The sequence below is a fragment of the Ahaetulla prasina genome, chromosome 2 (genome assembly GCF_028640845.1).
Source record: "Ahaetulla prasina isolate Xishuangbanna chromosome 2, ASM2864084v1, whole genome shotgun sequence".
NCBI lineage: Eukaryota > Metazoa > Chordata > Lepidosauria > Squamata > Colubridae > Ahaetulla > Ahaetulla prasina.
Genome location: NC_080540.1, coordinates 259,897,646 through 259,921,014, shown reverse-complemented (window position 1 = coordinate 259,921,014; position 23,369 = coordinate 259,897,646). Strand labels below are relative to the sequence as shown.

General features: G+C 42.1%; 1 protein-coding gene across 2 annotated transcripts in view; it reads right to left on the bottom strand.

The window, feature by feature from the left end:
- The window catches only part of ELL2 (elongation factor for RNA polymerase II 2), a 49,809-nt gene extending 28,427 nt beyond the window's left edge, over positions 1 to 21,382 (bottom strand). Inside the window, exons 1-2 of one of the 2 annotated variants that reach the window (XM_058168123.1) lie at positions 21,058 to 21,382; positions 12,975 to 13,022 (exon numbers count right to left, since the gene is read on the bottom strand). In XM_058168123.1, the coding sequence (XP_058024106.1) occupies positions 12,975 to 13,022; positions 21,058 to 21,189 (180 nt within the window). In that variant the 5' untranslated portion in view covers positions 21,190 to 21,382. The remainder of the gene's footprint in view (positions 1 to 12,974; positions 13,023 to 21,057) is intronic. The other variant, XM_058168122.1, reaches the window with a different exon arrangement.
- Between the last annotated feature and the right edge of the window lie 1,987 nt (positions 21,383 to 23,369).

The window sequence follows — 23,369 nt, the reverse complement described above, 5'->3', positions numbered from 1 at the left end:
AGCAACCATCAGTGCTGAAGGGTTATGTTATTATATCACTGAAAAATGAGACCTATGTCTGGTCCTTGAAGTTGTGACTGTCACGGTGTCCCACAGTCACATAATTACAATTCAGGCACCTGGTAACCAGCATGCATGTATCAGCACTGCAGTATTTCACAAATGCCATTTGCAACCTGCACAGTAGGTTTCCAACAAGTACAGTCAATGTAAAGTTGTTAGGAAGTTGCAAGTCACAATCACATGATATTGTATTTAACAACCTGTGATGATTCACTTAACGACAACAGCTGCAACTGTGTAAGTCAGTGAGGTCATGTAACATTTTATTTAACAACTGCACCACTTAACAACAGAGTAATCAGTCCCAATTGTGGTTGGTAAGAAAGGATTACCTCTATATACAGATATTTAGGATTGCTAAGTAATATTCAAAAAAATGGGTAAACGAACACTGAAAATGTCTTAAATTAGTGCTATATATGAGTAGCTTCTCTCATCGGCCAAAAAGATGACTGCTGCATTTTGTATCAATTGTGACTTCTGAGTAGTCCTCAGTCATGTGCTTCAGTCATGACCCAGGGGCTCAAGGCAAGGCAGACCTTTAGAGAGTCTTTTATTGTCCTCAAGAAGTGGTTCAACAAATGGCCCTTCAACAATCAGTAAGGATCCACCCCACACTATTGTGAAGGCAGCCACCCTCAGTCCCCCAAACAACTGCCCATATATTACCAGGAAAGTCCACAAGGCAAAATCCAGGCATAAGACAAATGGCAGTCCTCAGGGCAAAGACAAGTTATATGTCAAAGGCAGTTTTGAAGGTAAAGTACAGCAAAGCAAAGGGCAAAAGCAGTCCACAAGGCATGGGCAAGACAAATGGCACTCCTCAAAGCAAAAGCAAAAAGCAGTTCTTGAAGCAAGGCAAAATGGCACGAATCAAAGCGAGGGGTGCGGTGGGGTGGTGTAATCCAAAACAAACAATTGTTCCTGCAAAGACTAACACAGCTTCTCCTTAAATCACTCCACTCCAGGTGTGAGGTGGAGTGGGGTGACCTTCTCCAGAGTAGCCTGAAGACCTTCTGTGAGCTGGCCTATGCTCTGCTCTCTGTGCCTTTGGATCAAGTGAAGGAGGCAGATGTTCCTCATCAGAGAATATCGGCTGCCTATCAGCACCACTGCCTGTCAGTAGCCGATCATCCCCTGTGTCTGTGAAGGCAGGAAGCGTTGATCACATCCCCCAATGCCTGAGGAGCTGACAATAGCAATGTCCTCAGCCTCTGGCCTCCCCAAACATGGCAAAGGAGTTGTCCTATCCCTGTCGGACAGTCCCGGTTTTAACTCCTCCGCCTCCTTCGAACTGGATTCCGATGGGGCCACGACAAGTTAGTCCTATTTGTAATGTATTGCAAAAATTTGAGAGATGACGAGAATATGAGGCACTGTTGCCAGAACCTCTTATTATTTTTCATCCAGACATTATTATGCCCAAGTACAGACACCCAAACCCATAGAAGAAATTAAGTTGGCTGATAACATCATATAATATCTTATGTCAGATCTCTGGATAAGTTCTTCCATTTGATTCATGGAGATATCAAGCAGTAAAGGGAATCCAACCGAAACTGCTACTTCTGCATCACCCTCCATAACCCATCCTTTTAAATATGTGCATATGTATCAATAAGCAATGCCCCCCCCAAAAATATCAAAAAATATATCCAGAAGAATAGCATGAATTTTTAAAAAATGCCAAATGTATTGCTCTTTCTTTCAGCAGAGAGCCCAACAAATTTTTCTAATCTAAAACCACTCCCATAGTCAAAGTAAGAGTCAACCAAGAATAAGTTGGCAGCCATCAGTCAAGTATATTGCTAAGACAGAAGAGAACATGCCTATATGTTACTTCATGGTTTACTTGACAAGAATTGAATGGGTGTAAGATTCCATTGTTTATGAAACCTATGTGAAATAGTTGTCTCAAAGAAGGCAAATGATAAGGAGTAGGCTGAGGTAAGCAATACCTGTGTGTTTCACAAGCTTGATCTGCATCCTAAACTAGCCTCCTGCATTCAGTGTCTGTAAGTTTTGTTGAACTACCAGAGTTCAAATAAGAAATGACTGCCAGTCTATGTAGTTCGCTTCTATTATATTATATAGGGAGAGGCTTTTCTTCAGTAACATACAACATGCTTTATGTACCTAAAAGAAAAATTCCTATCTTTAGCATATTCAGGTAAAATTGAAAAAAGCCTGCCTGAGAAACTGCTGCTGCTGATCCTAAGATGAGTAGCTATTATGAATAATCTAAGCGTGGAGTTGGAGCATTGCATACACTAAGAAAGAAATGTTATCCTGTAAATATATTTTCCAAAGTTTTCCATATAGAAACGTTCTCAGAAGAGCATTATTTGCAATTATAGTTAATACCCTTTACTGTTCTATTAGACACAAAAAAAGAATAGCTGCAGTTGAAGTGGCAATTAAAAACTAAACATATTCACATATAATTGTGACTGACAGCACAGTATGGTTCCAGATTTGATACATGAATATCAACACAGCAATCCAGCACCAACAATCCATTTAGCAAGGGCAGAGAAATTGCAATGTGAACTTATTTATAAAAATAAAAAACTGAAATTTAGCATGTTGAATAGGTAACATTCTAAAAGTCTTTTAGACTAATAAGATGCTATAAATTACAAGTATTATTTTGTAGCCTAATTTTTGCAAACAAATTATTGCTGAATCTAATGGTTATAGGAAAGACAAGAGTAATATGATCTGCTCACTTGATGACTGATCAATGTACAACTCTGGTTAAACAATAACTTGAATTCACAAATAGGAATAGAAATACAGTGCTTCATCTTTAAGCTAAATAAATAGAAGCAAAGAAAGATTTCCCCCCAAAATGCTTTAACAAGTGGCTAACCAAAAAGTCGTGTTTTAACAAATTATCAATATGGATTACAATTCTATATCGTCTTCTCAGTATTGTTATATAATTAACATTTGAACATGTTAATATAGACCTTACATTATCAACCATATTATTCCTACTGTGGTAGCAACTTTGGAAATTAGAAAAAATCACTTGGTTACTGAAAAATCAAAGATATGGTACTTTGCAGTCTAGAACTTATATTACGTTAAAATATCTTCAATTTTAATAAGCATGCCTATTAACTATTTCTCACCCTTATCCTGATATTTGATTTCATTTTGCTCTTTCCCATCACTGAAGAGTAGTATTGGTTTACAATAAGAATTATGGTCATGTTCTATTTTGGGCGAATTCCAAACATTTGGCAAATTTGGGAGCAGAAAGATCCAGAAAAACACTTTCCTGGTAAGGTCTGGTATGCTCCACTGTGGCAGCCTGTGGTCGCTCAGGCCTGTGAGAAGAAGCCGGGATGCTCAGGCCAGCATTGGGTTGAAGGCACTTAGTGAGACTTTGTTTAATCACCTCAGAAATCATGTGGCCAAAGGCCTCAGGTATCAGAAAGTTAGGAGCCTGAAGTGAGGCTTGGGTAGGAAGAAGCCCTGGCGCAGACTGAGAAGGACCTGAAACTGGAGCAGGAAGAATTTTTGGAGGGAAAACTTGGTCTGATGTCAAATGACATGGTGTATGATGACTGCCAGGCTCTGGGAGAGACTGAAAAAGAGCATCCACGCTGGCTGAAGAACGCTGGTCAGACCTGATTGAATGGTCTGGAGACCAGGCCCCAGGAGCTATGTGGGGAAATGACTTTCCAATTGGGCTCAACTCCCTTACTGGAGTAACTGATGGCCCTGAAAGCTGACAGGAAATGTGGTCCCTGGCCTGGGACTGAGCCCTGTCAATCACTTTCTCTTTAGCCCTATAGCAGCGTTCCTCTGCTTTGGAGGGCTTGCTGGGCTTATTTTTGGTAGAGGATGCTTTTTTCCTCGAGAGGCCATAGTGGGTGCCCTCTCCAGGGCTCAATGGGCAAGTATCCTTATCCCCAGATGGGTTGGGAGCCCGTGAGGGAACGTCCACCATTTTAACTCTTGCTGGCTCGTTGTTTCCCGCCAAAAATAACTGCCCCCAGTACTCACGTCCCTTCGGCTTTATCGGGTCAGAAAAACAGGAGTCGAGCCTCCAGGGAGCAGATGAATCCTTTGCCGGCTGTCAGGAGGCAAGCGATCGCTTTCCCTGCGATCGCACGGCCAGCCGCTTGAAAGGGCTTGTTGTGACCCAGGTTCCTGGACCCAGACTCCTGGACTCGGATGATTCAGAAAATGAGGGAGAAGACCTGGCAAGCCCTGCTTCTCTTGAGCCCTCTCCCTCCCTGGCACCCACTCAAAGGGAGGGGCCGGCAAGGCCTGATTCTCCCGGGCCTTCTTCTGATTTGGCAACGCCCCAAGAACAGTTTTGGAGGGACGCAAGATTACGAAGGCTTGATCGGCGTGCGCAGCAGCGGAAGAGTTGGGACAAAGCCAAGTCATAATTGTCATGCAGTGACATCTGCAGAGACTATAAATAGGAGGCGGGACTTCCTGGTTTTTTGTCTCGGACAAAGCAATGAATTTGGCGCAAGCTAATTCATGGAGGGAAGAATATATTCGTGAGTAATTCTGGCCTTATCTATAATTTCCTCGTTATCTCCAGAAACTTGGCAGGCCCGTGGGTAGACGTGGCCAGGACATGTATCTATGTAAATAAAAGGGGAAAAAAAGGAAGGCCTCTGACGGACTCTTTGCTGGGAGTATTGGGGGAAGGGAAACAGAACATTTTGTCCGAGACCTGACTAAAACATCTTCCACCAAAGATGGATCAGCAGCAGGTACAGCAGCAGTTAGAGCAGCTACACGGCTAATCAACAGCTCCAGCAGCAAGTGGCTCACTTGGCAGGCCAACTTGCTGCCAGGAATGTGCCTGCAGCCCCCCATCCTCCCACTCCTCCTCCTCGCCGCAGTGCCCGATAACCGTGCCGGATAAGTTTTCTGGGCAGCCTGAGATGTTCCCGACCTTCTTGGGACAGTGCCAGCTCTACATGGCTATGAGGCCAGAGGATTTCCCAGACGACCGGGCTAAGGTGGCCTTCGTGATTAACCTTCTTTCCGGCTCGGGTGCTCGATGGGCCACGCCCTCTTGCTCCAGGACAGCCCCTGCTGGCGGACCAACAGCGTTTTGGCAGCACCTCGCACCATGTATGAGGACCCGTTCGAATGCTGGCGGCAACCAGGCGCCTTAAGGAACTCCGTCAAGGGAAACGCCCCTGCAGGAGTACATCGCGAATTTCGTCTTTTGTGCCAGGACTCTGACTGGAATGATGCAGCGCTGGTGGGCCAGCGTTCAGGAGGGACTCTCAGAGGAATTGCAAGACGAGCTGGCCCGCGTGGGCGCCGCGGACCCTCGACAACTTGGTGCCCTTTGTCTCCGCCTCGATGCCCGTCTGCAACGGCGACCGTCCCGTCGCACCCCCCGGGACCCGCCGTCGACATCTGCACCCCCACTTCCTGCACCACCAGCACCCAGGGTCGCCCCATGTTTTGTTACCGCTGCGGAAGAGCCCATGGAGTTGGGAGCGGCCAGACCTCGCCTAACAGCCCAGGAGGCGGAACCGGGCGCCAAGGGGATTGTGCCTGTACTGTGGGGAGCCCGCCACTTCGCCGCTTCTTGCCCCAGAAAGCGGTGGGGCACGCACGCCGGTCCACGAATCACAGAGTGACCAATCGGGAAACGGAGCAGGCCTGACCTCGGGGAAACCCTAGGTCAGGCACGTACTAAGCCCCCACTGGACGTTGCGGAATTAGACTCTGGGCCCCCTTGGCATCTGATTCTGGACACACGGATATGGTTGGGGAACCAGTTGGACAGGCTCCAGGCGCATGCGCTGGTGGACTCAGGGGCCACAACAAACTTAATGGACCAGGCCTTTGTGACCCAGTTTGCGGTCCCCGTGGTTCCGGTGGACCCTCCGATGCGGGTAGAGACAATTGATGGTCGAGAACTGGTGTCTGGCCCCATTAAATTCGCCACCCAGCCTTTGCGCCTGGCTATTGGGGACCATGAGGAGGCGATCCAGTTTTATGTCACGGCGGACCTTCATTTTCCCTTGGTCCTTGGGTTGGCCTGGCTTCGGACCCACGATCCTCAGGTGGCCTGGTTGCAGAACGCCATCTCTTTCCCGAGTCTGCAGTGTGTCGATCACATCCGCCACACCTGTGCCGGCCAGAACGTCCCCACCGCTGCCATCACCTTGCCTCCTGAGCTGACGGACTTCGCCCGGCGTGTTCAGCGAGAAGGAGGCGGACCGACTACCCCGCATCGGCCCTACGATTGCCCGTGGACCTTCTGCCCAATGCACCACTGCCTGTGGGACGCCTGTATTCCATGTCGGAGCCCGAGTTGGCCGCCTCAGGGACTTCCTGGACAAAAACCTGGCCCGAGGGTTCATCCGCCTTCAAAGTCCCTCTCTCGGCCCCGGTCCTCTTTGTGAAGAAGAAGACAGGGACTTGCGCCTATGCTGTGATTACCGCCGGCTAAACGCCATTACGGTGCGGAATCGCTACCCCCGCCGCTCATCCCGGAGCTACTGGAAAGGTTGCGGAGGCCACGATCTTCACCAAGCTCGATCTCCGGGGCCTACAACCTGGTGCGGATACGAGAAGGAGACGAATGGAAGACGGCATTCGCACCGACACGGACACTACGAATACACTGTCATGCCATTTGGGTTGACCAATGCTCCGCCGTTTTCAGCACTTCATGAACGACGTGTTCCGAGACATGTTGGATCGGTTCGTGGTTATCTACCTCGGCGACATCCTGATTTACTCCCGGTCCAGGAAAGCCACCTTCGACACGCCAGTCTGGTTCTGCAACGCTATGGAGCAACAACTCAATGCGAAGCTGGAGAAATGCGTCTTCTTCCGGACTTCCATAGAATTCCTCGGGCATATCATCTCGCCCGAGGGCATAGCCATGGACCCATGTAAAGTAGAAGCTTTGTGTAGCTGGGAAGCCCCTCGTCGGGTGAAGGATGTTCAGCGCCTACTGGGCTTCGCCAACTACTACCGGACCTTCATCCCGGGCTTCGCCACACTGACAGCTCCACTTACCCAGCTCCTCAGGAAGAAGGTTGCATTCCGGTGGGGTCCCCCGCAGCAAGAAGCATTCACAGCCCTCAAGAAAGCCTTCGTCACGGAACCCGTCCTGAGGCATCCCGACCCGCCCCGGCCTTTTGTGGTGGAAACGGACGCGTCCAATGTGGCTCTGGGAGCGGTGCTGCTACAGGCTCCGACGAATGGTGGCACACTTTTTCCCTGCGCTTACTACTCCCGGAAACTCAACCCTTCCGAGCGCAACTACACTATCTGGGAAAAGAGTTGCTGGCTATCAAGGCTGCATTCGAGGCTTGGCGACACCCTCTGGAGGGCCCGACATCAGGTGGAGGTCCGAACGGACCATCGGAATCTCGAGCACCTCACCACAGCTCGGAAGTTAAACCAGCGGCAGATCCGGTGGTCGTTGTTTTTTGCCCGGTTCAACTTCCGCGTGACCTACATTCCCAGCGGTCACAACCGGAGGGCGGATGCCCTGTCCCGCAAGCCAGAGTACCTCTGCGCCAAGGACCCCCTTCCTCCACGGACAGTGCTGCGGCAGAAGCCTTGGCCGCAGCACGGGAGCCAGTGGACTTGCGGGCCCAGGTGCGAGGCGCAGCGCCAGGACGCCTGGTCGCAGCAAAGGAGAGCGGAGGTGGGCCCCACGTCTCCTTGGACCTTGGAGGAGGACTTACTCAAGTTTGGGCGATTATATGTGCCCACAGGACCACTCCGAGCCCTCGTCATGACCCAGTGCCACGACAACCCTGCAGCAGGACATTTTGGGTTCTTCAAGACCCTCCACCTGGTGACACGGACCTTTTGGTGGCCCCGAGTGCGGCATGATATACATGCCTACGTGACATCCTGCGTACCGTGCCGGCATGCCAACACCGCCACGGGGCCCCTCCCGGCTCCTCCAACCCTTGCCGACACCCGACAGACCCTGGGTTGCGATCTCTATGGATTCCCTGACAGACCTGCCGCCGTCCTCTGGGTTCACCACGGTGCTGGTGGTGGTGGACATGCTCACCAAGATGGCACACTTCATCCCATGCCGCGGACTGCCCACAGCCGCAAAACAGCCCGTCTCTTTCTGCAGCACATCTTCCGCCTCCATGGTCTACCGGACAGGGTGGTTTCGGACCGCTGGAGTTCAGTTCACAGCCCGCTTCTGGAAGAGCCTGATGGCGCGTTGGAGGTGCAGGTATGTCTGTCGTCATCGCACCATCCGGAGACCGACGGGGTACAGAGAAGGTCATCGGTATACTGGAACAGTATCTCCGTTGCTTCATCAACCAGCAACAGGACAACTGGGCCGACTACCTGTCTCTGGCGGAGTTTGCTTTTAACAACTCTCAGCACACCTCTACTCAGATGACCCGTTCTTTGCCAATGTGGGGTACCATCCGCTCTTCCTCTGGCACCACGGACTCTCCTGTTCCCGAACGCAGACCTTCCTGACGGAATTGCATGCGGTCCAACAGTTGGTACGTCAGCAGCTGAATCGGGCAAAGGAGGACTACAAGCGGTCCGCTGACTGCTCCCGACGGGCAACGCCCCGCTGGCAGTTGGAGACCGGTGTGGCTCTCCACCAAACACCTCCCGTCCGACCGCCGGTAAAGAAGTTGGACCACCGATTCATCGGCCCGTTCCCTGTCGAGGCAGTCATCAACCCGGTAGCCTACCGACTGACCCTGCCACGATCCATGCGGATCCACCCGTTTTCACGGTCCCTTCTGGTTCCTGAGGCCACACCGAGTCCCTTCGGTGCCCAACAGCACCCGTCACTGTCGCCGAGGCGGGTCGGAGGAATCTGAAGTCCACAGCGTCCGCGACTCTCGCTGGCTAAAGGGTCGTTTCCAATATTTGATCGCGTGGAAGGGATACGGGACTGATTTCTCCTGGGTAGATGCCTCCGACGTTCATGCCCCTGACCTGGTGCAGGCCTTCCATGAGCAGAACCCAGCCCGACCGCATCCCGATCGTCAGCCCCGGGGGAAGGGCCCTGCGGTGAGGGATAGTGTTGTGACCCAGGTTCCTGGACCCAGACTCCTGGACTCGGATGATTCAGAAAATGGGGGAGAAGACCTGGCAAGCCCTGCTTCTCGTGGGCCCTCTCCTCCCTGGCACCCACTCAAAGGGAGGGGCCGGCAAGGCCTGATTCTCCCGGCCTTCTTCTGATTTGGCAACGCCCAAGAACAGTTTTGGAGGGACGCAAGATTACGAAGGCTTGATCGGCGTGCGCAGCAGCGGAAGAGTTGGGACAAAGCCAAGTCATAATTGTCATGCAGTGACATCTGCAGAGACTATAAATAGGAGGCGGGACTTCCTGGTTTTTTGTCTCGGACAAAGCAATGAATTTGGCGCAAGCTAATTCATGGAGGGAAGAATATATTCGTGAGTAATTCTGGCCTTATCTATAATTTCCTCGTTATCTCCAGAAACTTGGCAGGCCCGTGGGTAGACGTGGCCAGGACATGTATCTATGTAAATAAAAGGAAAAAAAAAGGAAGGCCTCTGACGGACTCTTTGCTGGGAGTATTGGGGGAAGGGAAACAGAACAGGGCTATTGAAGAAGCCGCGGTTTGACAGCGGCTTGAAATTGGCGCTCCGGAGCGGCGCGAAAGGAAAATCTTGCACCGGCCAGCTGCAGAGCCAAGCTCGAACTAGGCTGGCCAATGCCCTCCCTAAAAGGGATAGTGGGCTTCAGGAGAGGAACAGCAGTGCGGGATAAAGCGTCGCGCCTTGCAGCTGCCCGCCAAGAGCTCCGCTGCCTCCGAAAGTGCCCTCCCTGAAAAGGGGATTGTGGGCTTGGGGGATCTGATTCACGCTCTACTCCCAGGCGCTGTGATCCGGTAGCCCTGCGCCATCTATTGCGGCCTTCAGCGGGTTCGGGCAAGAGCCCTTCACGCCGGATTGAAGCTGTGTTAGAGCTGCCAATGATAAGATTTTTTTTTTTATTGAAAGGTCTAAGCAGGTAGACACATCCAGTCCTCTGCTAGACCGAGACGAAAAGCTGGAAGGCAGGGGAGGCGGGGCCAAAAGAAAATGAGCAGTCTCGGTCCTAATTGGCTAGCACGAGGGAAACCCCAGCCTGACCGGTATTCCCACTGACAGAGAGAAGGATTTTCCAGAACTCTGCCCCCAATACAGTATGTTGATTTGGGTAGAAATAAAAGGTTTTTGTTTTTTTTTTAAAAAATCCTTTTGAAAGTTGATTGTGAAAGGACTTGATGAGAAGGGGAAAATGAGCAATAATGTATTTAGCATTTATGAACATTGTGATTAATCCACCACTGATTATATCTATTGCAGCCTTTTGGATGAATGATGATGTAAAGGGGGTGTATGATTCTCCACTTTATTTTAAACAATATATTTTAAACAATATACCCTATTGAAATGATAAATTATTTTCACCAGTTTTTCTATATGAAAGACATATTTCTACATGCCTGTTTTCTTCATATTATTTCTCTCCATAAAGGGTAGTCCCATTCGGTTTTGATCCTACAGTATTAAATGTATACAGTTTAGTATACCAGTGTGGGGTGACCTGTTTTCCCTTTGGCTTACTTATTTATATTCTGCTTGTCATGTTGCATGTTTGACTCTTGTCATGTACAAGACTCAATCTACTCTGCTCTAAAATTAAACAGCCAATATTTGGCCCTGTTAAGGGCCAACTTACTGAAACCTTCTGGGTAAGCTGATCAAGAATGGCATATAAATATTGAGGAAATAGTCTGAGCAAGCAGTTTCAATGATCAAATGGTATGTAACTCAACTCTTCCTCATACTTATTTTTATGAAACATAACAAATTTCATCTCCTGATAACTAGTTATCATTTGCATAATGGGCAAAGTACTTTAACAATAAATTGTATTTTAAATAAGTGGATCACATATACAATCAAACAGCCTATACTAATTGCCATGAAATTTGGAATAGTTCATCACCCCATAATAGTTTATGTTTCATGTATTCTTTTCCTAGTTCAAGTCAAAAAAAGATAGGCACTTTAACCTCTTTCCCATTATGTTATATAGTGAGAAAATGTTTTCTAAAATCATACTCTGGAACCAGGAACTATTAGAATGGGTTACCACCAGACAAATCTGGGGCTATTTCTGTAATATTAAACACAATCCTTGAAACAAATTAATCACTCTATAGCAGAGCCAATAAGAATACTGACTGTGAAGCTTATTATTCATAATAATAATAATTACAACTATTACTTTGAGCCTTATAAAATATAGAGTCCAAGCCAACAGGGCTGTGCAACTTTGAAAATAATTAGATGTTTCAAAATTAATAGAATAATCATAAGAGTGGTCTACAACTTTTTAAAACAGCTGCACCTCTCCCCAAATCACGAAACTATCCTCTTTAATTGCCACACGATGTTGGGAAACAACACAGCTGTTTTAAAGAGTTGCAGACACGTGTTACGTTCATACCTTTCTGCCTTCAAAATCAATTCTGAAACTTAATATAAAGCACTGTACAGCTATAAAAGCCAGTACATAAAAATTCCCAAAATGGTTTGAATGTTTTCCATGGAAGCAATAAATAACTCAGATCTGTTTTGAGGATAAAATACATTGAAATGTAGTTATTGAAATCATTAAAAGCAAATTCATGAATATAGAATTTTTTGTATGTGTGTGCTTTTTATTTTGCATTTGATTTAATTTAACTTTTTTCTAGGAATCATAACCATAAAATTCAAAGCATCTCAACCTGATAGAAAAAAGCTATTCATCTTCAATTCCATATTTCCAAAAAGAATTAAGGAAATTCAGGTAGCTAAGAAGCAGACAACAAATAAATAACCAGGTAGCCATCATATGCATACACCTGATATTTATAGACACCTATAAACATGAATATGCTTACATGCCACATTTTATTGTATTTTTCCCATGAGTAATGATTTTTATTACTTTATCACATTTTATCACATGCAAGTACAACTGTGCTCATGTAATTTTGGTCACAGTCTATCTTCTATTTAAAGTATAACTTCAGTTCATATTAGGCAGTGAGGGAGAAGTGTAGAGAAAGAAAACTACTAATATTATATTAAAAATACATACAAGAAGAATTTGGTCACATACATACATGTTGCCTCTAATTTAATGTCTGACTTCTTTCTCCTCAATATTTAAACATTTATTTGTCAAAAAATAAGTAATATGGCTGATAAAATTTTTCATATGGATAATACAAATATGACATAGTTTTTTTCATAGTCAACTGATCAATATTTCAACTGATACCATATTATAAACAAAATATTTAACAGAAGTAGCATAAGCTGGTGTAAATAGTAAATATTAAAAAGCCAGTATTAAATGATATATCCAGCAATTATCAGAAATAATTACATAGCAAAACTTCCAAAAATTTTGACTAATTTTAAATTTTCAATGCCATTCTACCTCCCGATTTTCAAACTTACAAACTATTTTCATTCAAAATCAATTAAAAATTGCCAAACTAACAAGAACAAGAAATTGCCATGATAAACAATGTTCATGAACCAGTTGAATAAATAAAGTCAGCCAGCTGTCTCTGAATTTTAGGCTAACTTTGGGTCAGTCATACACTCTTAACCGAACCCACCTTAGAGGGTTCTTGGAAGTAAATGACAGAAGGAAGCATTATGTTAAGTGTCTGACAAAATTCAGATATAAATCTAATAAATAAATAAATCAAATCATGTACTTATCACTTATCACAAGATTATAAAACAGGAACATTTTCAAATATACAATGTTTATACATGGTTTATTCAATGCATAAAATAATTTAAAACAGATGTAGCTCATTATTTAATATAAACTGCTTTAATTGTAGGTAGATAAGTTTTTCTTAATAAAAAATACATACCCCTTGAAGCCCTTGAAATTGTATTGAAGGTCGAGAAGGAATTAAATTCTAGAGGAAAAAAAGTAAGATCATTACAAAACTTAAAAAGTAAAAAGTATTTTAGCAAAACATTATAAAGGATTATGTAAGTAATGCATATTTAACAGAAGTATGTTAAGAGATACCGTAAGAAATTATATACTAAAATAATTTCTAATATTATAGACTTTAGATATGGAATCTCTGAAATAACATTTTTTATATTTCTAATTAAAATAGAAATACAGTATCGATGCAAAACAAATAAAATTTAATTCATTTGGTTTGAATGTAAAAGACAAGCAGACCATTACATGATTTGCTATTAATATTAACTAATTCAGGATCTATTTCAATACTTGCAAGACACATAATATATTATTAGTTTTAGAATGCTCACACAATGAATAGGATTTAAAATATTAAATAGTAAATGGCTTCTTAAACTGAAATAGAGCTCTTTCTCTCTCTAATTACCTAACTGCATATACAGTATCTATTGTGGTAAAAGGAAACCAGTAACTGTGAATCAAACCACTGGAAATTATATGAATATAATAAAATAGAAAGAATGGCTTTATTGTGAAAATACTAAAAATCATGCTCTTCACTCAATGCAAAAAATGATAAAACAGTAATATCTAATTATTAAAGAATCTATTTGTCTCTCATGAACCATAATTTTTGTTAACACAACGCTCAGACTATAAAACAGCAAATGATTTCTACATACCAAATCTCTGTTCAAAATTGTTTTTGAACTTTTGATTTCCATAGCCACCCTATAGAATGTGACTTTGGGCGGCATACATAATTTTTCTGCTGTCTTTCATATTAATGAAATATACTGAAGAAAAAAAATGGGTTTTGATAACAATCATGGCAATGCAAATCTTTCAAAAGAGATGCTTAAAAACACTTGGGTAGGTATACAAAGCACCATTTCTCAAAATGTTAACACAGCTACATCTTTTTCCTGACTCCTACAGCAGTTTTAGAAGCTATTCCTGTCTATCTCCCCATCGGTAATTGCTTTGCTAGGCAAAATGCTAGCTGTATGAGCTTGGAATAAATAGCTTCCTTAACAATTAAAACAGTTAAAACAGCTATATATTCTGAACAATAAGAATAAAAACTAATTGACAATTTAGTTATTTTTTAAAAAAAGAATTCCACAGCACCTCAATGAATTCATTTCAGAAAAAAAATCAATTAATAAATAACTCAATAGCTGTAAAATGATTTTTTAAATATTTTGGTATTGTTAAAATTAATTTACAATATTAGGAAAAATCAATTATAAGAAGTTTACTTTAAAAAGTAATCTCCCCTCTCCTTAGCTTCAAACCTATCTACCTCCTCCTGTCAAAAAGGCCAATTTCTAGAATTTAACTCAAGCAACTTTATTTAACCACTGACAGACATAAGCAATGGATAGTATGGGCTTCATTACTTAAAGGCCGGCTTTATATATATATATATAATGCTAAATCATAGTTCAGTGCTGAGTATATGAGCCAAAATGTGTTCTCATCTGGCTTGGCTTCAAGAGCAACACTAGAAAATGTAGGTTTGGTTTTCAATTAGAACAAGCTAGTAAAACTCTTTAACTAGTTTATTATAGAAAACAAACTTCATAAAATATATTTCTATCCTTCCAACTTCTTCCTGCAGCTCTGTCAATGGAGAGAGTTGAATTGGGATATCAAAACAAGGGGGGACAACTTGTGACTGCACACAGCCTCCATGCAGCCCCCAGCCTTACATTTCTGCAGCTCCAAAACATATTTCTACTCAACTTTAATTTGAATGTTAAAAAAAAATGCTGCTTATATACAATAAATGTTAATAAATTAACAATTCAGTCCTATGCATATTTAACAACATAAGTGGCCTGCTAGATCAGGCAAAAGTCCATAAAAATGTAGCTTTTTTAAAACTCAAAGAAGCCAACCCAACCAGATGAGAAATATTCTAGCTCCTGTTATTGTTCCCCTTGAACTGGTATTTAGAGCATACTGCCCCCAATCTCAAGACAAATGGCCTTTTTACAGTTAGTACTAGGTTTGTACAGTGCATCAACAAAAGTGTTGTCTGTGCATGGACACCCATGTGCAGACAATCAGAGTCAGTTTTTGAAATAACCATTTCAAAGCAGTTTCTTTAACCCTTTAAGGAGGGATATTTCAATGAGTCGAATATAATTCACTTTGCAAAACAGAGCTTTCAAACACACTTTTGATCAGCTCTATTTAGTGTTACATTTAAAAGTGATTGTGCTATTTTAAACCACTCTAAAAATGTTGCAAAATAAAAGAAATCCAGGATGATAGGCACAAGTAGCTGACCTTGGCTACTCTTGACAAATAAAGTCTGTTCAGTAAGGCAGCCTGATTCATATCTGGACAGGAGACTATCAGGAAATATTAAGGATGCAGGTTAGATTGAGAAGTTGAAAAAAACTCTTGGCAAGAAAGTATCAGCAAACAAATTCCGTATTTTTGCCAACCAAGCTACATGGACGTGTCCACAAAACTCAAGAACTGAAAAACTGCATTGTTACTTAAATCAATTCCAATTCTCTTTGCATAACTATATGTCAACTAACTAAAAATGCAAATAGAGATGTATGAACCCAAGTTATCAGTCTCAAAGAACCAAGGAGGACATGTAGCGTTACTTCTGAGTAGTTCTTTATTGTTGTTCAGCTATTAACAGAATCTTGTCAGACTAGAGGAGCTATCTGCAATAACAATTAGATACATTCTGTGAAATCCTGGGGGAGGGGTTGCCATCTTTGCCCTCTTCCTGCTTCCCAGACATTCCAAACTGGAATGAGCCCCTCCCTCCTGCAACTGTGGATTACATTCCAACACATAAACACTAGGAAACTGGACAAAGCACTGCAGTAGATTGCAGTAGATTATGTGCAGAACTGCCATAACTCAGGTTTCTCAAGCATCATCCAGCTTTTGGCAATCTATGTAAAATCATGCTACCCTTATTAGCATCTATTTGTAGGATACTTTTATAAAATCCATAGAAACTCAAAAATTAATGTTTTCAAGAATATGTTAGAAATAATACAGATTCTTGCCTTTATTCCTAGATTTTGTTGTTAGGTAGAAAATCAAATGCTCAATCACAAGCTATAAATCTATTTAATAAATAAAACAAAAATCCAGATTTCACAGGCAGCCAACCATTCCTACAAGGCAAGTTTTTTAAAAAAGTTAACTATGAACTTCTTTTTCTGACTGTATATGTCAATCATTAATAGAACAGGCTTTTCTATTGAAAAGTGATTGAATAGTGATTACACATTTGGTCTGCTAAATGGCTTCCAAAAGAGCTTGAGATTAATTTTTTAAAAAACTGGGAACACTGGTTTCCTTCTCCCTTCCTTTGTGGGCATTTATGTTGTCCTTCAATCTCCCTTAATTTCTAGGGCTCAGCCAGATTGACTAGGGACAATTGAACACCTGCCCTGTTCCTTGGAAGCTTCTGTGTTCTGACTAGTTCTGGGATAATGATCATGCCCATATGTGGAAATTGAGCAGTGACTGAAGTTACCTTAGCTAGTGATAAGAAAAGCCACATGCACACAAACTTGAAATCAAAAGTAAACACAGATTTATCCCTGCCATAGCTAGCAACATTAATGGAGGGCTGCAGATATAATAATGGATGCACAGTGAGTGAATAGCTAATCCTACATTGGAATATCAGAAATGCGGGAAGACATGCCCATTGTCTTTAATAACAATTTCACCATTTATTTTAAAAAGCAGGATATTGATCCCATGTATACTCAGTGGGAGGGAGTAACTCCTTTCCCCGAATAAGCCTATCACATTTACACCAATGACATTTAAAACAGTTCTGAATACCTGAGTAAAGAGATCTGTATGTGTAAGTGGTTCTTTAGATAGCTTGATCTGTAACTACTTGGGAATCTTAGCTCAAAAACATAATTCTGAAATCGGTCCCAGAAGTCCATGTAGAAACTTAATCAGTGCCAGGATAAAAGATAGAAAATCAGATGTATATGTATTTTTGTATTGACCATAACTACCATAAAGTTATAAGAAGAAAAAAGCCTTGACATTCATCAAATTCTGACAGCATTTATTTTGAGGCTTATCTTCAAGAGAATGATTACATTTAGAATAGTGCTAATTAGAATAGTGCTAATGTATGCTTAATCTTGCTATAATGTATATATAGCAAGATCGTGTGCAAAGCGCGTGTGCGAAGTGAACCGGTGGTAACACCGGTTAGAACCCACCACTGCAGAGGTACTCTCATCATTATATTTAAACAAAATTAAAAGTTTTTTATTTAAGGAGAGACAGAGTCAAATATAAGACAGACTCATGGATTAATATTAGTATTAGTTTATTTTATTAATCATTACAGAGATGACATTTAAACATAGCTTAAAAGTTTAACAGTTTCTATAAATTACATGCATTTCATAGCTAATACTGCCCATTTGTAAGACAATAATGTGAAAGTTTCAATTTCTATATTGTTTATGCGATAGCATAATATGCTATAAAATATATTAAAAGTGATTATATTTATTTTGAACGTTACCCTTTCAGTTAACATCTAAATCTCTTTAATTAACAATATGCCTTATTAATAACAGGCACGAAGGCCTACTAAATTAAGGAATTTATATTAAGCTTTTACATTGTTTTAAATAATTTATTTATTGGAATCTGGCTATACATATGTCTGGTTACAATAGTGTTAAATTAAGTATTTTAGAATGGATGGTCATAATAAATGCAATACAACAAATAAATAAAATTAATTTATATTTATTCCTGCTACATATAGCATTTAATTATAGAAATTATTTCTTCCTATTCTATTATGTTTAAGAATATTTTGCTGCTGAATTAGTTCAGTCAATGGAAAACCTAATGTAGATTACCTTTTCAATATAAGCAAGGCTAAATCTAACTTTTTCTCAGAAATTGATCATTTTTAAGCTATCAATAGCTAGTTGATAGCTCTATCAAGAGCTAGTTGATAGCTCTATAGATAACTGTCTAATGTGCAATTTCCTTTGTATCACAAGTTCTTTGAAAATTACATCTTGAAGAATTCAGTTTTTAATACCGTTTTATAAGACAAATTAGATAGGTCATTTTATGTTTTTCAACTAGTTAAGGAACCTGTTTATAATATTTAGAAATAAACATTATATTTAGAATATAGATTTATATATGCATTTTTGGAAATATGTTCTAGACTGAAATATTATTAAAGTTGTTCCCCAATGTAGAAAAGATTGTATACTTAATTTCTTCAGATTCCCTGTCATGCTTACATTTTTTAAATTAATCATTTAAATTTTACAAGGCAAATGTAATTATTTTTCCATAAAAGAAAGCTGAGATTAGCACACATTTTATATAATCATGAATGTGGAACCCATGCCACTGCTCAGATAAAATAAATTATTTTCCTGCTTTAGGATATATTTTTAACAATTAAAACTGGGTTAATTGTTTAACAGATAAACAGTATATTTCAGAGCAAAGCTGTATAGGGAACTCAAAAATATTGTTTAAAATTTAATTTTTACCTTTATGTAGATTTGGTATTTCATATATATTAAAAGTTTTTCTCAATGTTTAATTTTCTATAAAATAAACTGCTTCAAAAAAATAACTCCAAGTGTATGACAATGCAGAATACCTTTGATTATAGAAATGTTAAAAGGAAGTTGAAGACAATCATTTTCAATCCAAAATGAACTGATAGTAATTTTAAAGCTAATCAAATACACAGTACAATAAAATTAGATTTTCCTGATATAAATGTTTTCTAAGACAGAGGAAGAAAACTATTTTATGTTACATTTCATTTAGCTGAAATAGAAGAAATTAAAAATATCTGTAGTGGTGTAAACTTTAAGGATCGATTTTCTTCTTTAAATATTTGATTTAAAAATCTAACTAAACTGCTCTAGTTCCAAAAAATGAGGGGAAGGAAATGTGGTGGCTACATTAACAACAAGCAGCATTTTCTGCATTGTTCTTGAATAAAAGTTTCATGGTAAAATAAGAATAACTGCAGTTTCAATTCTTCAACAAACATATGTTATAGCTAAAGGTCCAATCTGAAGTTGATTTGTAAGGCTTATTTGGCAGAAGTAATAATTTCCACTCATGCTTAACAAGGGAAAGAGCTTGATGTACTAAGTAATTATTCCATATATATCCCAGAGTGGTTATAGTTTGCTGAATGGGGAAAGAAAGTTGACCTAGTCACACAGCTACAGAAGAGTCAGATTCATTGAAGGAGGCTTATTTTGTTCACTATTTTAGATTTACCCTGCTTATTATGAAAAACAACCATTAGTCATACTAAAAGGCACAATTTAGAGGTCAATTCTCAGAAAACCATGTCTGACTCATCCTTCTGCAAGAAGAACGACTAGGGCGGAGAATGAGGGAATAGTCTGCCATCTGTCAAGAACCTGTTATTTAAATTCTGTCTGGTTTAGTTATGTTCTCAGCTTATCTATTGCTCTTAGAAGGTTTAAAGGGAAAGCCCTTTTGAGAGATGCCTGCTGCCAAATGACTGGAGTATTTAAAAATAAAAGAAAGAAGAAAGTTTGATCAGCACCTTCTCTTCTTCCTAGAATCTCTGAAATTCAACAATTCCCCCAAGATTTCCCTGAACACTCAAAGAAAGCCAGTAACAAAAGGAACTTGGGCAAAAAGAAAGGGAAGCAAATTTAATTTGAAATTCCATGTTAAAATACCAGTTAATTAGAGCTTAATCCTTCTTGCTGGGCACAGGGTAGCACACAGGAACGCTAATGTGCTTTGAACAAACACAAATGAGGGCTCAAGTTTCCACTGGAAAGCTGCAGCAAGATAATAAAAGAGATCAGTAACTCTCCTGCCTCCTACTTCTGCAAAAGAAGATTAACACAGATCCTACAGGTCACTTTTTGTTGATCTGATCTCCGATTTTTTTTAAAGTGTCCGCAGACACTCAGATGTGAAGCCAATGCAACTTAATACGTAATCTTTTTCCCCCCCAAATTAAATATATTACACTGAAAATTTGAATAGCTGTTAATGCCATTTCAAATAAGTGACACAATTTATTTGGCCCCATTTCGATTTCTCAGAGTTGCTAATGGGGATCCGGGGAGAGAGAGGGAGAAAAAAGCCAATGGGGGAAGGGAGTCCGGATGGCAGGAAGATTTAATATTTCTGACAGCATTATAATGATGCGCAATACATCTGTCAGTCTTATAATTGTCACTTAAAAAACTCAGCCACCAAAGACGCTTCAGAAAATCCAAAAGAAAACCGAGTGCCCAAATGTACCCACACCTATTTTCTCCCACACACATTTCATGGCAGCGAGAGGCCAGAGAGAGAAGAAGAGCAAAGCCCATAAATAAATGACAGCTCAGCAGAATCGGTTTCATCTGGGAACGGCCGGCACTGGTCACGGCCAGCTCCGGAGGTACAAGCTGGCACCGACACCCAGAAAGGCGACTTTCTTGGGTAAATGCCATTTTTTAAAAGATGGCATCAACCGCAGGCAGCGTCACCCTCGTATCTTTCTGCCCGAAAGCAGCTGCGGTTCGGGAAACTTTGTATCCCGGAAAAGTTTTCTTTTTCTGTTTAAAAGAGATCGTAAGGAAAAAAATGGAAGAACAGGGAAACGGACTTTAGGAAAAGTTAAGGCTCTGGACTTATCGGGCAGCCATAGAAGGAAACTGAAGGGATCTTTCTCTTCAGGAGAACTGAAAGTGGCCCCCGCGGTTGCTTCCCCCTCAACCTTCTGTTCCCTCCGAGAAGCCCCGATCCGATGAGGCAAGACATTCAGCTTTGCCGCTGGACAGGAAGGTTGTTGCCTCTTTCCATCAGTTAGTTTTCTATTTTTTTCTTTCTTTTAAAAAAAGGTCCTTCGTCCCCGCGCTAACTCCAGGGGAATCCCCGAGGGTCACCGACCCCCTTAACCCAGGCGAGGCGTCGCCTTCTTCGACGGCTAAGACCAGGTTAACCGGGGCACTCCTCACCTTGCTCCCCTGGTAGTTCTCCAGTGCTCGAAAGGCGGTCTCGGTCAGCTTGACATGCAGCACCGTGATATTGTCCTGCGTGACTCTACCGCAGGACACGCCATACCTGCCCCCTTCCCGCAGCGACGCCATTTTACGCCACCTCCCGCCCCACAGCCACCGACGGGGCCGCGAAGCCGCCACCGGAGGCTGCTGCTGCTGCTGCTGCTACAGCCACTTCGGCAGCAACAGCCATCCTGCCGCTGACGTACGAGGCAACGCGCCGCCGCCGCCGCCACCACCGCGGCACCCCGCCCACTCAGCCCAGCCAGCAGCCTCGCCGCCCCTTCCCCGACACCCCAGGAGCGCCGCCCCTTTTCCCCACGCGCCCGGCCCGTAGCCTGCCCGCGGCACGCAAGACCCGCCCCACGCGCAGGCGCCAGGCCAACCGCTCTTTCAGAGTCCACGCGGAGGAGCTTACCCGAGGTCAGCGGGGGGGTGGGGGTGGGGCTACCTGGTGACGTCGGTTCATACGGTATTTGATCACGTTTATATCATTATTGACGTTTGGGATTGAGTCACCTGTAGACTCATTATGTACGCTTGGTCTGAGTTGCCTTGCGTTATGTGGGCTCCCTTTTCCAGCACGACTCCGGTGCCGTGTAAAGGTTTCAATTGTAAAACCTAGATCAATTTGCAGCCTAGCTTCCTCCTACAGCAGATCTGTAAAATTTTAAATAAAATAAATAAGTCAGCTTGTCTTAAATGCTTTAGGGTCTCCTGCTTGAGCAAGGGGTTGGACTAGAAGACCTCCAAGGTCCCTTCCAGCTCTATTCTGACTGAACTTCAAAGCAGGGCATTCCCCTTTATTGAGCAGCAGCAGCACACCTTATGCGATTACTATATAATTACTATATAGTTGAATGCCTGAAGAGTGTCTTCTGCGTGGTTTGTTTTCTTTCTGGAGCTCAGGTGCCATTATTCCCTGCCTGCTGTAGTTGTAGATAAGTATGTAGAACTCCATGTGGACCTACTGACTAGACAAGGTTGTGTGCACCACCCTCCCTTTCTAAATCATTCTTGCTTAATGCAAAAACGTATCTTTTCTTTTATGTACACTGAGAGCATATGCACCAAGACAAATTCCTTGTGTGTCCAATCACACTTGGCCAATAAAAATTCTATTCTATTCTATTCTATTCTATTCTATTCTATTCTATTCTATTCTATTCTATTCTATTGACTTTTTGAAAAGTAACAATTGTATCATTGTGCATACTTTTGTGACTTGATAATGTGTACTTAATGTGTCATAAAAGTTTTTTTGCTGCAAAGAAGTAAGGGCTCTCTCATATACATGGTTCATATGGGTGAAAATAGGAGGCAAGGCAGAGTACTATAACTAAACTAGGAGTGTGCTCTCGTGGTTGATTTTTTTTCAGTAGTACAACCTTATCCCTCAGTGCATATGCTTATCTTTTCTTATGTGTGTGTTTTGAGAAGGGGGTTATAACAAGTGTTAAGACATCACAGAGCAATCTCCCCTCTGCTCTGGATTACTGGATTACTTTCTGGATTACTGGATTATTTTTATACTACTAAACTTGTTTATTCTAAAGTAACCTCATTCTTGATGAACTTCTGATGATGCCCATATGGGAAAATCTCTCTGATATGACAGATTCAGCTATTTTCTGGCTTTTTATATGATGAAAATAAGACTAGAGCTGGAAGGGACCTTGGAGGTCTTCTAGTCCATCTCCCTGCTCAAGCAGGAAACCTTATACCCGTGATGGCAAACCTATGGCACATGTGCCAGAGGTGGCATGCAGAGCCCTCTCTGTGAGCATGTGTGCCATTGCCAGCTGCTCTTCTGGTTTCCGGTGCTCTAGTGCGCGCATGCGCGCGCGTATTCCAGTGGCACTCGGTGCCGAAAGGTTCACCATCACTGCCCTATACCATTTCAGACAAGTGGTTCTTCTTAAAAACCTCCAGTGATGAAGCACCCACGATATCTGAAAGTAAGCTCTTTCACTGGTTAATTGTTCTCACTGTGGGAAGTTTCTCCTTAATTCCAGGTTGCTTCTCTCCTTGATTAATTTCCAACCATTGTTTCTTATTCTGCCCTCTGGTGCAGTTAATAAATAAATGATAGATTTGAGTTTTGTGGTATAGTGCAGATAGCTTGTTTAGAATTACAGTTTAAATGATTACCAGTATTAATTCTTTCCAGCCTCTATTGTTAAAGTCCCTAAATCACAGTTTGAGTGGCATTTTTTAAAAATGCTGATCCATTTTATCTTCTGCCTTAATATCATGTGTCTTGCTAAGTC